The 15,211-nt window shown below is 49.3% G+C and overlaps 1 protein-coding gene across 1 annotated transcript in view; it reads right to left on the reverse strand.

Moving 5' to 3' along the window:
• LOC119438615 (snRNA-activating protein complex subunit 4) overlaps positions 1-15,211 on the reverse strand; it is a 121,452-nt gene that overhangs the window by 29,456 nt on the left and 76,785 nt on the right. Inside the window, 2 exon segments of the mRNA XM_049660627.1 lie at positions 59-269; positions 13,405-13,659. Of these exon segments, the coding sequence (XP_049516584.1) occupies positions 59-269; positions 13,405-13,659 (466 nt within the window).

Here is a 15,211-nt window from a genome sequence, read left to right on the forward strand (position 1 = left end):
CACGAGGACAAAAGTGGGGAGTGGGCTCATTATGCGAGTAGATAAGGCATATGCATACCATTGGTCACAGCTTGCAACTCCTGGTGCTCGTAGGCAGCCATGATGGGCAGCATGGGTCGATGAACAGGCTGCGCGTACTGAGCAATGGCCTTGTTCAGTGCATGGCCCTGCACCTGCGGGTTGCTCAGTGTGCGGCCTGTCTGGTGCTGCTGCAGCATCTTGTGGTACAGCTTCAGGCACGTCTCCCGATCCAGGCTCTCGTCCCGACCCTGTCAAGAGCGAACTGCTGTCTCACAAACTACATGAGCATACACTAGCATTTGCAAATGATGCCACTTCAGTCAACTGGGACTAATAGGAACCAATTAGAAAATGCTTACTTCCAACTGGTTAAGATTGAATCAGAGGAGAAACCAATTGGAGTTGCCACTTGAAATGAACTGGACACTCAAATGAAACCGATTGGAAAATCTTTAGTTCCAACTGGTTACGATTGAGTTAAAGTGAAACCATTTAGGTCAGATTGGACTTGCCAATTGGAATCAACTGGCCCAATTGGGAAATCCTTACCTCCAATTGGTTACAATTGAGTCAGGGATGAAACCAATTGAGTTGGACCACCAGTAGGAATAAACTAGCTAGAACGTAACCAACTTGGAAACCATACTTTTAGTTTATGAACCCATTCAAGGAAACTGGAATGAGTTATAGCTATATATACATGCAGTATAATGCTATAGCAAACCTGTTTCTGACAGCTGGAGTCCTATTTAGGTTTGCTTTGTGGGGTATATATGTGTATTGGTATTGCTTTGGTGCAATTGGCCATTCCAACCAATTGGTTTCAAATCAATTGGCACCCATTGGGTACAAGTGGTCACGTTCCAGTCGGTTCAATTGGTCCAGTTATGTACTAATTTACGATGGGAAATTTTCCAATTGGTACCAATTGGAAATTTCCCAATTGGAGTCAGTTGCTTTTTTTGACTGGGACAAGGACCTTTCTGCCATGCTCTGAAGCCCCTAGAACAGAAGGCCTGTTCCTCATGAATGATCCCACTCTTGGAGTGCATCTGTTCCCTCACCGGAAATTACCGTTAAACTAAAGTCGAATATTGTTATAATGAAGTTGCAATCAACATGGATATACCTTTGTTATAAGCATATTTTGGTTATATGCTGACATTGGAAGAAACATTTTAGATATACTACATCTGATCTTTCATACTATACATGTTTGTTATATTGAGGTACAACTGTGTTAGCCTAACGCATTTCAAACCGTCCCATTAGTTGAAACATCTAATCCAGCCTCACACGATACTACATCTCAGAATTCCACTGTGCAAGCACTAAGCACTCAAACAGGGTTTTGCAGGGGTGTGTGAATACTCGAATATCACCGAATTGAATAGTGAATGTTCGAACAATTTGGTTCTATCTACTATACAATTTTTGTACTTTTCGGTGTAGAAACCAATGCAGTGTCTCGCGTCACATGTGCTGCATAGCCCGTCATGCTTGATGCCACGCAAGCAAGTGCCCCATTTTGTTGTTTTCAGCTGAAAAGGAGAGCCAAGCGCTCCGCAGACAGGTCATTACGGATTTCTTTACTGCGAGCACTTCTGCCTTTGTACTCCCTGACGTTGACCGCAGCTGAGGCATAGTTGTAGAGTGCCCGCCTCAACTGTGGGAGGTTGTGGATTCAATTCCCATAGTCCTGGGCACCCACTGGTTCAAATGGGCACAAGCGTACCCCGACATGGCATTCTGCTTTCTTCAGGGGCGATATGCTTGGAAAATGAGCCTGTGTTTTAAACTCCCATCGAAACCTTCGTGAGAAAAAATCTGGTGGCTCCAAGGTTGCGCAAGCGAGTGCCTCACTTTGTTGGTTTAGGCGCAAAAAATGCGGACCTGTAGTGTACAGGTCATGGATAAACAGTGAATTGACCAGCCGGGTGTAAAGGGCTTTCATTTTACCTAAATATTTACATACCGGACAATGATAGCTTAAATTCTGCATTTACCTTCAGAGAGAGAAACGAAGAGGGAAAGGTAGAGAGGTTAACCAAGGACGTGTCCGGTTGGCTACCCTACACTTGGGGAGGGGGAAAGGGGAAGAATAGATAAGCAGAGAAAAGAAAAAAAAATAGTCAGTCATTTGCAGAGAATGTCACAGAAGAATCTCCGCTGTCACAACCGTTCGTACAATCCAGTACTCTTCACGAACTGCAGAAGGGCTTTTGTGGCCTTGTGCATGCAAGAATGCATAGGCCATGGCCCAAGAATCTTTTCTTCCCAGAGCGTTCTGTTATCTAACAGGTTGAGTTTAGCTTGGAGAATACGTCGAGTGTCAAACGATGGAGAGTGGCACAGAAGGTGCTCGAGAGTCTCGTCACACCCGCACAAATTGCACGCCGCACTGTTGGTCATCCCTATTAGGAACGAACAGGCATTTGTAAATGCGACACCCAACCACATGCAACATAGTAAAGTTGTTTCACAACGGGAGAGTCCAGGTGGTAGGCAAAGTCGCAAGTTAGGGTCAAGAGAGTGCAAACGTGAGTTGGCGAAACCCGGTGAATTGCATCGCAGAAGTGTGATGCTGCGAGCAATCGATTGAAGGTTACAAATACAGCACGATTCAAAATAACTGAAATAGCCTAGTTTTCCTAAAGTCTACATTAGCCCTTAATTTTTTCTGGTTTTTGGTGTTCGTGATAGAACAAAATTCTGTAGAACGCGCTAGGTCGCATGTTCTTAAAGGGCCCCAAAACCACCCACAAGACCACCCAGAAGTCGAAATTTAGTTGTGGTGTTGCAGTTGTGCACGAGTCTGGAACGAACACGTAGCTCCGAGAATTGGTGCCTTAATAGCATAGTTAAACGCGTTTGATGATCGAAACGCGGCCCTCACTCGTTTCACTCTTTCCCTCGCATGCTCCATTTGTTGGCTGGTCTGTTATCCTCGCCGAGTGCTCCTCCAAATGTCCCGTGACATACGTCATCGCCAACACGCTTTTCAACACTGTCCACTTCCGGTTACCGCGACTCCTTGCTTCTCAGCTACCCGCTGTTGCTGCCGTGCCGGCCTGTGCTCCCGTGCAGCATGCTGCTATGGACCCTATGTTGCGCACACGTCTAGAAAGGCTCGCCACTATAATGGATCCGCACAGTAACACGCCATGCCAAAGCAGTTCCACTGGAGATGAACAACCGCTGTCGCCCCATCCTCAGATCGTCGCGACGGTGTCGCGTCGTTTCGTTTTTCCAGTCAATGATTTTGCAGCCAGGCTCTGCACACAGATGCCTTCTAGCCATCAAAAAACACTGTAGGACTGTTCAGGCAGCTAATCATACCACTACCGTAAAATTCCGAGCAAGCGCCCCCACCCGTGCAAGAGCCCCCCCCTAAATTCACTGCCAATTTCGAATTTCCGCGCCGTTCCGGGAAAGCGCCCCCCCCCCCCCCCCCCCCGCTTCCGCACCAACACTGGCCTGCCACATCCAGTTCACGAAAATAATGGCAAATTTGGCAAATCGCACCGATGAGCCATTTATCGAATCATAGTCGTACCCGCGCGCCCCAGTGGGCACACGAGTGCATCCGGGCGAACTGCAGCTGGCGGTCTGTAGTTCACGGACCGCCGGCCGACGGCGAGATCTGCCTCTCGCACGGCGCAGAGGAGTTCCCTGCGGCACAGCGACGTGACAATTCGGCGACAGAGGAGTGGTCGCGGCTACGCTCTGGCATCGCCGGCAGCTTCACCGCTGCTAATCACTCGCCACCGATATCGTCGCTAGGCCTTTTTCAGTTCACTTCGAATCTGTAGCAGACGGCGCTTCAGCACGAACCGCCGACGCTCCCAAGCAGCAATGTTTTGTTACCGCCGTGGCCGCTTTACCCTCTCCTCGCAATAATTTCTCACGATGAAGTAAACATGCTGATATTTGCGGCGCCACCAGCTGCGATACGAGCATGGCCGAGCCGCGGTTCGCTGTCCGCCGTCGGTACCCATGGACTGTAGCTGAGCTTCACTTGTATCGGAACTCTCATTAGCGCTAAACGTTTCACCGTGGACATATGGTTTTTAATAAAGTGAACATTACGCGTCACTTTACTCTATAGCGGATATAATTTTGCCTGGAATAGAAGCTGCATAACCAATAACCAATGTTCGTGTCGCCGGTCGCGGCAACGCGCCGGTGCAGCGTCGATGCGCTCTTTCTGTAGTTCTTTCGGTGGTTTTGAGTAACGGTGGTTTTGAGAGTGATAAACACCACTAACAAATCTTTGGCTTAATAAAGTTCATGTTCAATAAAATTTTAATGCTATTCCCACTGCGCTTCTTTTTTTTTTTTCGGGAAAATTTTGTCGTGGCCATCTTGAATTTTGGTGCCGTTCCGGGATAGCGGCCCCCCCCTAACTTTGCCGGTAATTTCGACTTGCTCGAGGGGGGGCGCTTGCTCGGAATTTTACGTAAGCACGACTCGGTCAGAACACGAGCGATTTGGCACTCGCGTTGCAGGCCGTAGTTACCGATTTGCAAGTGCGCACAGCGAGCAACATGACGAGCAAGACCAGGGAGTGCGGGCACCTGCTAGCAGACTAAGCGGGAGTCGTAGGTTCTTGTTAGACCAATCGACGGCGTCTGCTCCTGGGGACGTCACCACAAGCACTGGGGATACCGGAAAGGCCCGGAGAGGAGCACGGGATTTTTTTTTTTTTTTTTGATGTTGTGTCGGGCCCGCGGCGCATAGCGCTGCTGCGTTTGGCATCGTTGATCTTGACGGCATTCTGAACTTGATGCATGTTTACTTGAAACGTTTAAAAAATATTGGAAGTGATGATGATGATATTTGGTGTTTCGTGGCGCAAGGGCCAAAGGTGGCCAAAGAGCGCCAAGACAATGAAAGATATGTTTGCCATGATCAGTGAGCTCCGATGATAGGATGCGATGTGGCTGTAAAGGGGCCTAAGAACAAATCACTGTATAGAAGCGTAAAACATATATAGAATATAATTATGGCAGTGACGTGTGGAGTGATCTGTGGGTCGTGAATGTATGAAAAGTGGTCATGGTGTTAAAATTAAGGATATAAAAGTAGCACGTTGCCTACCGAAGGCCTTTGTGGACAAAGACCATGAGGCATGTGCTTTATTTAATAAGATACTGCAGCACCGGCCTCTGCAGAGAGGCCGTGCTACACGTCACCTGGATAGATAACACGAAAATTATATATGCCCTTTAAAAACGCGAGAAGTGATTGATATTTAAAAAGAGGTTCATTGCCCAAAAACATAGAAGGATGTAATGGGAGATTTAGCCGTGATGGTAATGGAAAATGTTTTTTCCTCTGAGGCTCCAACTCAGGGCACTGTAAGAGGACATGAAGTACACTGAGTGGCTCGCCACATTCGTCACAGACAGGCGGATCGCCACCGGACAATAAGTATGCGTGTGTACTGTATGTGTGTCCTATCCTGAGTCTGCAAAGTGTAACCTGTGTGTAGCGTGTTTTCGATTCTGACGGCCAATGAGCGAGATGAGGCTTGATAGTATGTAGTTTGTTGTTCGTTTCTCTGTCCCACAGACGTTGCCAGTAGGCTCTGACCTTTTTCTTGATAAATGGCCTTAGGTCCATTACAGGGACGGCTATGGGCGAAGTGGCAGCGTCTGTATGAGCAGATGTGGCTAGCTTGTCGGCCAACTCATTCCCTTCGATCTCGCGGTGCCCTGGCACCCAGCACAGCACAATTTGTTGCTTAGATGCATACGCGGTGCAAATTATGGAATAAAGAGCTATAATGACGGGGTTTCTGTGCCTACTGAGAGTTTTTAAACATTTCAACACGGATAAAGAGTCAGTAAAGATGATTGCCTTGGGTATGTCTAACCGTTTGATGTGTTTAACCGCCGCCAGGATGGCGTAGGCCTCCGCTGTAAAGATGGTTGTGTTTGGGTGTAGAACTCCGGCAGCCCAAAAGGATGGACCGACTGCCGCGTAAGACACGCCAGTGTGTGACTTTGAGGCGTCAGTAAAATATTCCGGACAAGAGTATTTGTGCTGCAATTCGAGGAAGTGCATACGGATATGTGCGACCGGCGCATACTTTGTAACATCAACGAAGGACAGATCACAGTCAATCAGCTGCCACTGCCATGGCGGCAGCTGTACAGGAGAGGACATGACATCGTGTTCGTGGAGCGACACATCCATCTCTTCGGCAAGACTTCTTACTCGCAGTGCGTAGGGCTTTCTTACGCTAGGGCGGTTCTGAAAGGTTTGGGCACTGGACAGGTCATTTATAGTTGTGTAGGTAGGGTGTGTTTTGCTTGAGTTTACTTTCAGGAAATACATAAAGGACAAGTACGTTCTCTGCAGATGGAGTGACCATTCATTTGATTCTACATATAGGCTTTCTACGGGGCTTGTTCTGAATGCACCCGTAGAGAGGCGGATGCCCAGATGGTGGACAGGGTCCAACATCTTCAAGGAGCTCGGAGTCGCGGAGTGGTATATAATGGAACCGTAGTCTATACGTGATCGAATCAGGCTCTTATAGAGATTCAGTAGACATTTTGTGTCACTACCCCACGTAGTGCGAGACAACACTTTCAAGATGCTCATTGTCTTCATGCACTTGTTTCTTAGATACTTTAGATGTGGGATAAATGTTAACTTCGCGTCCAGAATTATGCCTAGAAATTTGTGTTCAGTTTTTACAGGTAGACCCTCACCTTGCATCTCGATGTTGGGATCAGGGTGCAGACCTCTCTTTCTGGAGAAGAGGACGCATGTGGACTTTTGTGGGTTAAGCCTAAATCCATTCTCGTCTGCCCACTTACATAGTTTGTTCAAACCAAGCTGAACCTGCCGCTCACAGATTGCAAGGTTACATGAGGTGAACCCTATCTGCACATCGTCGACATATACTGAATAAAATAGGTTGCGTGGGATGTACAGATGCAGAGAGTTCATTTTTATGATAAAGAGGGTGCAACTAAGCACACCGCCCTGTGGTACTCCAGTTTCCTGCACATATGGTCTTGATAGGGCATTACCCACACGAACACGGAATCTGCGATTGGACAGATAACTTTCAATGATATTCAGCATATTGCCACGTATTCCAAAGTGTGCGAGGTCTCTCAGTATTCCGAACCGCCACGTGGTGTCGTATGCCTTTTCCATATCGAGGAAAACAGACAGGAAGAATTGCTTGTGGACAAAGGCTTCACGAATCTGAGCCTCTATGCGTATCAGATGGTCAGTGGTGGATCGGCCATCGCGAAACCCACACTGGTATGGGTCAAGCAGCTTGCTTGATTCTAGGAAATGTATTAGACGCCGGTTTATCATCTTCTCGAAGACTTTGCAGATGCAGCTTGTTAGAGCTATGGGCCGATAGCTGGATACGGACGATGGATCCTTGCCCTGCTTTAGGATAGGGATCACTATGGCCTCTTTCCAGGCAGAGGGGATCTCGCCGGAGGTCCAAATAGAGTTATACAGACAGAGAAGGGTTTTCTTCGTTTCAGAGGACAGGTTTTTTAACATTTCGTATAGTATGCGGTCAGAGCCTGGGGCAGATCGGTTGCAACAGGTGAGTGATGCATACAGCTCTGCTAGAGAGAAAGGTAAGTTATATGGCTCGTTCCCGGTGCTCTTTCGGTCTAGGTTTTGCTTTTCTATTGCTGCTTTGTATTTTGTAAATGCTGGAGAATAATGTGATGAACTGGACACATGTTCAAAATGAGCACCCAGATGATTTGCTTGGTCCTCCAGGCTGTCTCCCTGCGTGTGTATCAGGGGAGGCGGATGTGTTTGTCGTCCTCTTACTCTATTGACCCTGTTCCAAACCTTGGCCTCATCCGTGTACGAATTGATGCTTGATAAGAATTTTTTCCAGCTGTCTCTCCTGGCTTGTCTGCGCGTTCTCCTACCTTGGGACTTAATTTGCTTGAAATTGACAAGGTTTTCAGCAGTAGGAGAATCGCGAAGCTGCCTCCATGCTTTGTTCTGCTGCCTACGCGCATTCCGGCATTGTTCATTCCACCACGGAACACGAGGTTTACTAGAAAGTCCACTTGTTTGGGGAATACACTTAGATGCTGCATCAATTATGAAGTTGGTAAAAAACTCGACGGCGTCGTCAACTCCGAGCACAGACATCTCAGCCCACGAGATCGTACTGGTAAGTGTCTGGTATTTCTCCCAGTCCGCTGCATCGACCTTCCACCGGGGAGCATGTGGTAGAGATTCGTGTTGTCTTGTTGCTCTCAGCAGTATTGGGAAATGGTCGCTCCCGTAAGGGTTTTTTATAACTTCCCATTCAAGTTCGGGTAATATGGATGGAGAAGCTATGCTGAGATCTATAGAAGAAAAAGTTTTGTTTGCAAGACAATAATATGTGGGTTCTTTTTTGTTTAGCAGACATGCACCGGATGAGAAAAGAAAGCCTTCAATTAGACGGCCTCGAGCATCGATGCGAGAGTCGCCCCACAGTCTGCTGTGTGCATTGAGATCCCCAAGAACAAGATAAGGTTCTGGCAATTCGTCTATTAGGGACTGGAATTCATGTTTGTGTAAGTGGTAATGTGGAGGTATGTAAAGCGAGCAAATGGTGACGAGTTTGTTTAAGAGAACAAGTCGAACTGCCACTGCTTCGAGGGGCGTTTGCAGCGGTAAACGTTGACACGCTATGCTTTTCTGAATTATAATGGCAACACCGCCTGAAGATGCAAGAGCATCATCGCGGTCTTTACGAAACGTAACATACTGTCGAAGAAAGTTTGCATGTTCCGATTTTAAGTGAGTTTCCTGTATACACAGCACTTTTGGATTGTGTTCGTGGAGAAGTTCTTGCACATCATCGAGGTTCCTAAGAATGCCTCGGACGTTCCACTGTATGATTTGTATATCCATACCGAAAGTAAAATTGGTGCTGTGTGTACAAAAAAGGAAGTGTTGCCTTAGATTACAGAACCTTTTCCAGGCCCTGTAACACGGGATTTGTCCTTTCTGAAGCGGTCGAGGGAGCCTCGCCGCTCCTTAGGCGCTTGATGCGCCGTCGGGATGGGTGTAGTGTCCATTGCCTCATGTGAGGCGCTGGACACACGCTCTTGCGAGCGAGAAATTTCGCGAGAAGGTCTCACCGCGAAGGACGAGACCTTTGTGCCCACCAGCCCGGAGGTCGATGGGGCTGCCTTTGGGCCTGAGCTGCGCCGGCTGTTGCCAGCGCCAGAAGAGGCCAGAGAGGGTGAGGCAGCCTTGACTGCACCCACCGTGGGAGCTGCTGGCGGTCCTGCGGGTTCGCTACTCATATCGCAGGCTGTCGCCGCGGGCTCTTGTGCTACCGGCAACCCTAGAGTAACCGGGCCTATTTGCTGGTTGGGTGGAGTAGGCTTAGATCCTTCCACCCCAGGGGCAGGAGCCACAAGCGACAGCTCGCTGCGCGCGGGCTGGGCAGGTGGCAGTGGCCGCTGCGACACCGCCCCCCGACGCGCCGCATCAGCATAAGGTGTGCTGTGGAAAAGTGAGCACCTCTTACGGGCTTCCTTGAAAGAAATATTTTCTTTTACTTTTAGGGTGATTATGTCCTTTTCTTTTTTCCAGTTCGGGCAGGAACGTGAGTAGGATGCGTGGTCACCACTGCAATTCACACAGTGAGGAGTGCCACTACAATTGTCAGAGGAGTGGCCCTGGACTCCACACCTTGCGCAAGTTATTTGACCACGACAGCTCTGCGAGCCATGGCCGAATCTTTGGCATTGAAAGCACCGTCTAGGGTTAGGGACATATGGTCGGACAGTTAACTTAATGTATCCTGTTTCGATTGTTTCAGGCAGAACGCTAGATCCAAATGTTAGCACAAGATGTTTGGTGGGGATTTCTTTGTTGTCCCGTCTGATGATGATACGTTTTACATTGGTGACGTTTTGATCTTTCCACCCTTCCAGGAGTTCTGCTTCCGATAATTCTAGGAGGTCTGCTTCTGATACGACTCCGCGTGAGCTATTCATTGATCGGTGTGGTGATACAGAAATGGGTATGTTGCCGAACGTCACACGGTTGCCGAGTTTCTCGTACTGCTGTTTCTGAGGGACCTCAAGAAGAAGGTCTCCGCTAGCCATTTTGATCACTTTGTAACCTGACCCTAAAGCTTCGGTTAAAGATTTCGCAACAATGAATGGTGAAATTGATCTGGCCGGTTTTTGAGAGTTCTCACTGTGTACAACATGGTATTTTGGATAGTTATCTTTTGGTCGGTTGAAAGATAGGCAAAGTTCATCGGTGCGTCCCCTCTTTAGAGGATGACGATCAAGTATGCGGGGAAAAGCTGGTGTTCCCATAACGGTTTGTTTTATTTCGGCGGCAATGGCGGCCACCCACCACGGAGCCCAACTAGGGGACGCTGCAGCACCTAACGCGTAAGGCTGCAGGCGCCAACCGTACATTGCCACTATAACCTAATATATTATACCCAAGGGAGGGCACATACACAAGGTTAACCCAAGCCGCCTGTGAAGATTTGGAAGTAACGGAAGAGAAGAGATGATAGGAGAGCAAAAGAAAGGAGATAGGAAAGCAAAAGGTTGGAGAGGGGGACAGGAAAAGGCGACCACCGATTTCCCCCGGGTGGGTCAGTCCGGGGGTGCCGTCTATGTGAAGCAGAGGCCAAAGAGGTGTGTTGCCTCAGCCGGGGGGCCTTAAAGGTCCGAACACCCGGCATCGGCTCAACCCCCAGGATCCCCCTTTCCCCAGACACGGCTAAGCCGCGCACGGCTACACGCGGGAGGGTCCAACCCCCATGTGCTCGGGTACGTGGTGTCGCAACTCACCAAACGCCTGCTCACGCAGACGCCCCTGCGGGGAATATTGGAAGTGGTTTGGGGCTCTTTAACACAGCGAAGACAATTACCCGAGCTTTATACAGCTCAAATACTACGCTTCCACCCTTGATCTACTTGAAAGCTGTGGTGAAGTACCGATTGGTCCAAAAGCCATGAGAAACGAAGCGATACGTTCCAATTTTCACGAACGAGCTTAGCCTCTCCAATTTTGACACCTCTATATAGAGTCAACCTGTCCCATTCACCTGCTGTGTTCTAAACCTGAACATTTATTCCAATTGGTCTTGGCAAATTAATTTACTACTATGCTTGCAAACGTCCACCAATCAAATGCATTTAGCGAATCAAATGCTGCTTTTCAATGAATGTCTGGCCAGCTTGGATCACTGATCATATGCTACTGAGTCTGGGGCAAGCGAGGGACCAATTCTCAGCATTCGTAGGCACTGGCGCACCATGCTTCTCGCCTCAAAGGCAATGTGCGGATTTCTTGGCAGCGCCCCTACATGGCAACTGCAGAACCCGCAGCATGTAAACATGTTCAAATTGGTTTTGCCAAGAATAAATAAATCATCAATTTTGAGAGCACAATGTGAAATTGTCTGTGATGACCACTGTGAAGACAACCATTGCTTCATCATGGTCCTGGAGCCTATCGTTGTACAGCGAATCTCGGCCGCTTAGAAGCAGCTTTTGAATAATAGACTGCATTCTAGAAGGCTACTTTTCAAGCAACATTACTAACGTCGAAGTTGCTAAAATGTCGCCAATTGCTCATTCAAGTAGCTAAAGGAAGCTAGCAGTTGCCGCCTTGTGTCTGTCTGCCTGTTGTTTGTACCGAACCGTTTTCCCACCTACCTGGGTCACTAGGTACTCCGCGGTCACCGAGTATGTGCTTCTCTACAATGAAGCGTTTTCCCGCCGACACGGGTTACTGTAGACACGGGGCAGAGTAGGCACCAATGTCGAAGAAACTCTTTGATGCCAACTTGCTTGGGTCGCCGAGTGTGCTACTCTTCAATGAATGTCTTTGACGCCAGCTCTGGTAACTAGGCATGTGCAACTGGGAATGTGCTGCTCTACAGAGACAAGAAAGATCGCTTAAATTTCTTCGATACTGAGTGGAACTGAACCGTCGCCACAAACGTTCCTCAAGGACCCAATGCATTAGCAGGCTGTGCCAAAAATGCACAGGGCAGGTGCTGCTTTTGAATGAATTCCTTTCGTGCCAAAGCTGTAGCAAGCTGCGCCACGAGTGCAATATGTATGTGCTGCTTTTCAATGAATGTCTGGCCAGCTTGGATCACTGATTATATGCCACTGAGTCTGGGGCAAGCGAGGGACCAATTCTCAGCATTCGTAGGCACTGGCACACCATGCTTCTCACCTCAAAGGCGACGTGCGGACTTCTTGGCAGCGCCCCTACATGGCGCAGCACATCCAGAAAGAAGCGCGAGAGGGGAGCCCATAAGCCACATGTCTCAGCATTAGAAAACACTGGTGCGGCACGCATTTCAGATGCCACCCCAGGCTTCGTGGTGGTGGGGCTAGATGGCTCCGAGTGTTCTTAGGGAAGCACAAAAGAGGAGTCCCGCTGTAGTACATGCCTGATACATTTGGATGGCGACAATATGTTGGGTGGCTATATTGATTCAACGGTAATGCATTACCGTCGACAGTCATCGTGAGATGGGTTCTGCCGCTTTTCTTTACCGGTTCATATGTTCCTGGAAAACGCAATCTTTCGGCACCAACGTTCACTGTATCGCCAAACTGCAATCGTATCATAAGTTTTCGATGGCTAGATCCCATGTAAACAAGAAAGGGTGTGAGCCTTGCAACGAGAACAGTAGCTGTCTGCCGCAGCAGCTTTCCAAGAATACTCGCCTGCCCATGTCGTGTGAGAACACCAGCGTGCACTGCTTCCTATTCCGGTAGGCGCAAATCTAGATAAGCACCTCCACCTATCTGTTTCACTGTGTGTGTGGCGTAGTGCCTTTGAAGGCATACTGCACACTTTTAATAGGTGATAACCGAATTGCACTGTTATTCCCTGCAACAGGCAGCACAAAGTGAGCTTCCTGTTTCGCTCTGCCAGCATTGCAGGCATCGCCAACCAGCTCAATTTCGTTTCAGTTTCCTGTGGCTACCTTAAAACGCTACGTAATACGTGCATCCTGGGTCGCTTGGCTCGTGCCGAAACAATTCGCACCGAGTGGGCATGTCAAAACTTCCTAACAAGATGCGAATGGCACTTCTTTGTGTCCTCTTACAGATGGCCACACAGAACCCTTGGCTGCAACTGCCAGCTGTGTTTCTTATGACCAGTGGCTTCAGCAGCAGTGGCAGCAGCACTGTGATGACAGCAACTGAAGCTGAGGAAACTGTACTATGTGTGGTTTCTGGCTTGCATTTTAAGACCGTGAGGATGCTGTGACCCATATTTGATCTGCAGGTGATCACAAACAGCTCCTTTCAGACAGTTGCAAGCATGCTTCATCTTGGTCAGTCTACTTGTGGCAATGGTCAAGAGTGCTGTGCCTACCTTGACCAGCAGCAAGGCAGCATTTTTCAGTTTCTGGGTGGGGAGCTGGCGGCAGATGCGCCGGTACAGGTCCAGGCGCCTGTCAAGGCCCGTGAGACGGGCGCACCGCGCTGCATTCACAGAAGCTGCAGGTGTCTGCAGGGAGTGCTTCCCCAGATCAGCCACGGTTGGCTGTTTGGTGCCGAGGATCTCAGTCAGCCGTCGGTAACGCATCAGTGCCGAGCTGGCTGTCCGCCAGGGCATCTCCTGTGCCACCTGTGAAGGAGACGCACATTCTGTAGAGAAGCAATGAAGCCAAGAATGGTGGCAACCAGCAAGGGTGTGTTTATAACACTGCTTGAGACAAGTTAAACTGCCTGACTTACCTGCGCTTTAATCTCTCTCTTTTAAAGGGCTCCTAAACCACCTCAGATATTTTTTGAACATTTCAAGTAAACACGCGCATCGAGTTCAGCATGCCGTCACGATCAACAATGCCAAATGCTGCAGCGCTACGCGCCGCAGGAGCGCCACAAAATCAAAAAAACAATGCCATCCTCCTCCCCTCACCTTTCTGATATCCCCAGTGGTCGTCATGATGTCAGCAGGGGGAATCTGGTGACGTCAACAGTGGAAACGATGTCCATTGGTCGAACAAGAACTTACGACTTCCGGTTTGTCTGCTAGCAGGTACGTGCGCTCCCTGCTCGTCCTCGCCGTGTTGCTCGCTTGTGCGCGCTTGCGCATCGGTAATTGCAGCCCAAAACGCAAGTGCCAAATCGCTCGTCTTCCAACACAGTCATGCTTAGCGGTCTGATTAACTGTGCGAACAGTGTCGGCCTTTCCAGACGTGCGCGCAACACAGGGTCTATAGCGGCACGCTTCGCATAACACGCGCCGGCACCGCAGCAACAGCGGGTAGCCGAGAAGCGCCGAGTCTACGTCCACGTTACCGGCACGCTAACTCGCCGCACGTCGTTTGCCATTCGCGGGCCGCCGGTCGACAGCGGCTTTGCTCGCGAGCGGCGAGATTTCCCGCTCATCGCTCGACGGCGCCGATATCGTCACTACGCCTTTTCCGGTTCCCTTCAAAGCTAAAGCGGACGGCACTTAGAAATGAATTACCGACGCTCACAAGCCGCAATATTTTCTAATCGTTGTTATCGCTCTTCGCAATAATTGTACACAAATAAGAAAAATACGCTGATATTAGCGGCGCCGAGCCGGTCGTCTCCCGTCGGTAGCCGTGCACTTAGCTGCAGCCGATGTTTTCGTTGCCGGTGGCGGAGGCGCGCAGCTTCGCGGTCGTCGATTGGCCTGTTGATCGTGCAGCGGGCGGGGCGCCGGCTGAGCTGCCGTCTACTTTGGACACCTATCGCGCGGCAGATTGGAGGCCGGTTCGTCGTCCGTATATGTGCCGCTAGCATCATGGCTAGAGTGGACGTGCCTTAACCGGAAGTAGGCAGTGTTTTGAGAAGCGCGTTGGCGATGACGTTTGTCACGTGACATTTCGAGAAGCACTCGGCGAGGAGGGGAGACCAGCCAACGAGGAGAGTAGCGAAGGAAAGAGCGAAACGAGGGAGGGCCGTTTTTCGATCATCAAACGCGCGTAACTCCGCTATTACGGCACCATTTCGAAAAATTCTCGCGGCTACGTGTTCGTTGTAGACTCGTGCGCAAGTGCAACGCCAGAACTAAATTTCGACCTCTGGGTGGTTTAGGGGCCCTTTAAGACCAAATTGAATATGAATCAAGTAGTGCCAGAAGCAAAACTAATACCAAATAGTTTTCAAATGGTTTGCGAATAATGTACAACCTCCTCGCCGTT

The sequence above is a fragment of the Dermacentor silvarum genome, chromosome 1 (assembly GCF_013339745.2).
Source record: "Dermacentor silvarum isolate Dsil-2018 chromosome 1, BIME_Dsil_1.4, whole genome shotgun sequence".
Lineage (NCBI taxonomy): Eukaryota > Metazoa > Arthropoda > Arachnida > Ixodida > Ixodidae > Dermacentor > Dermacentor silvarum.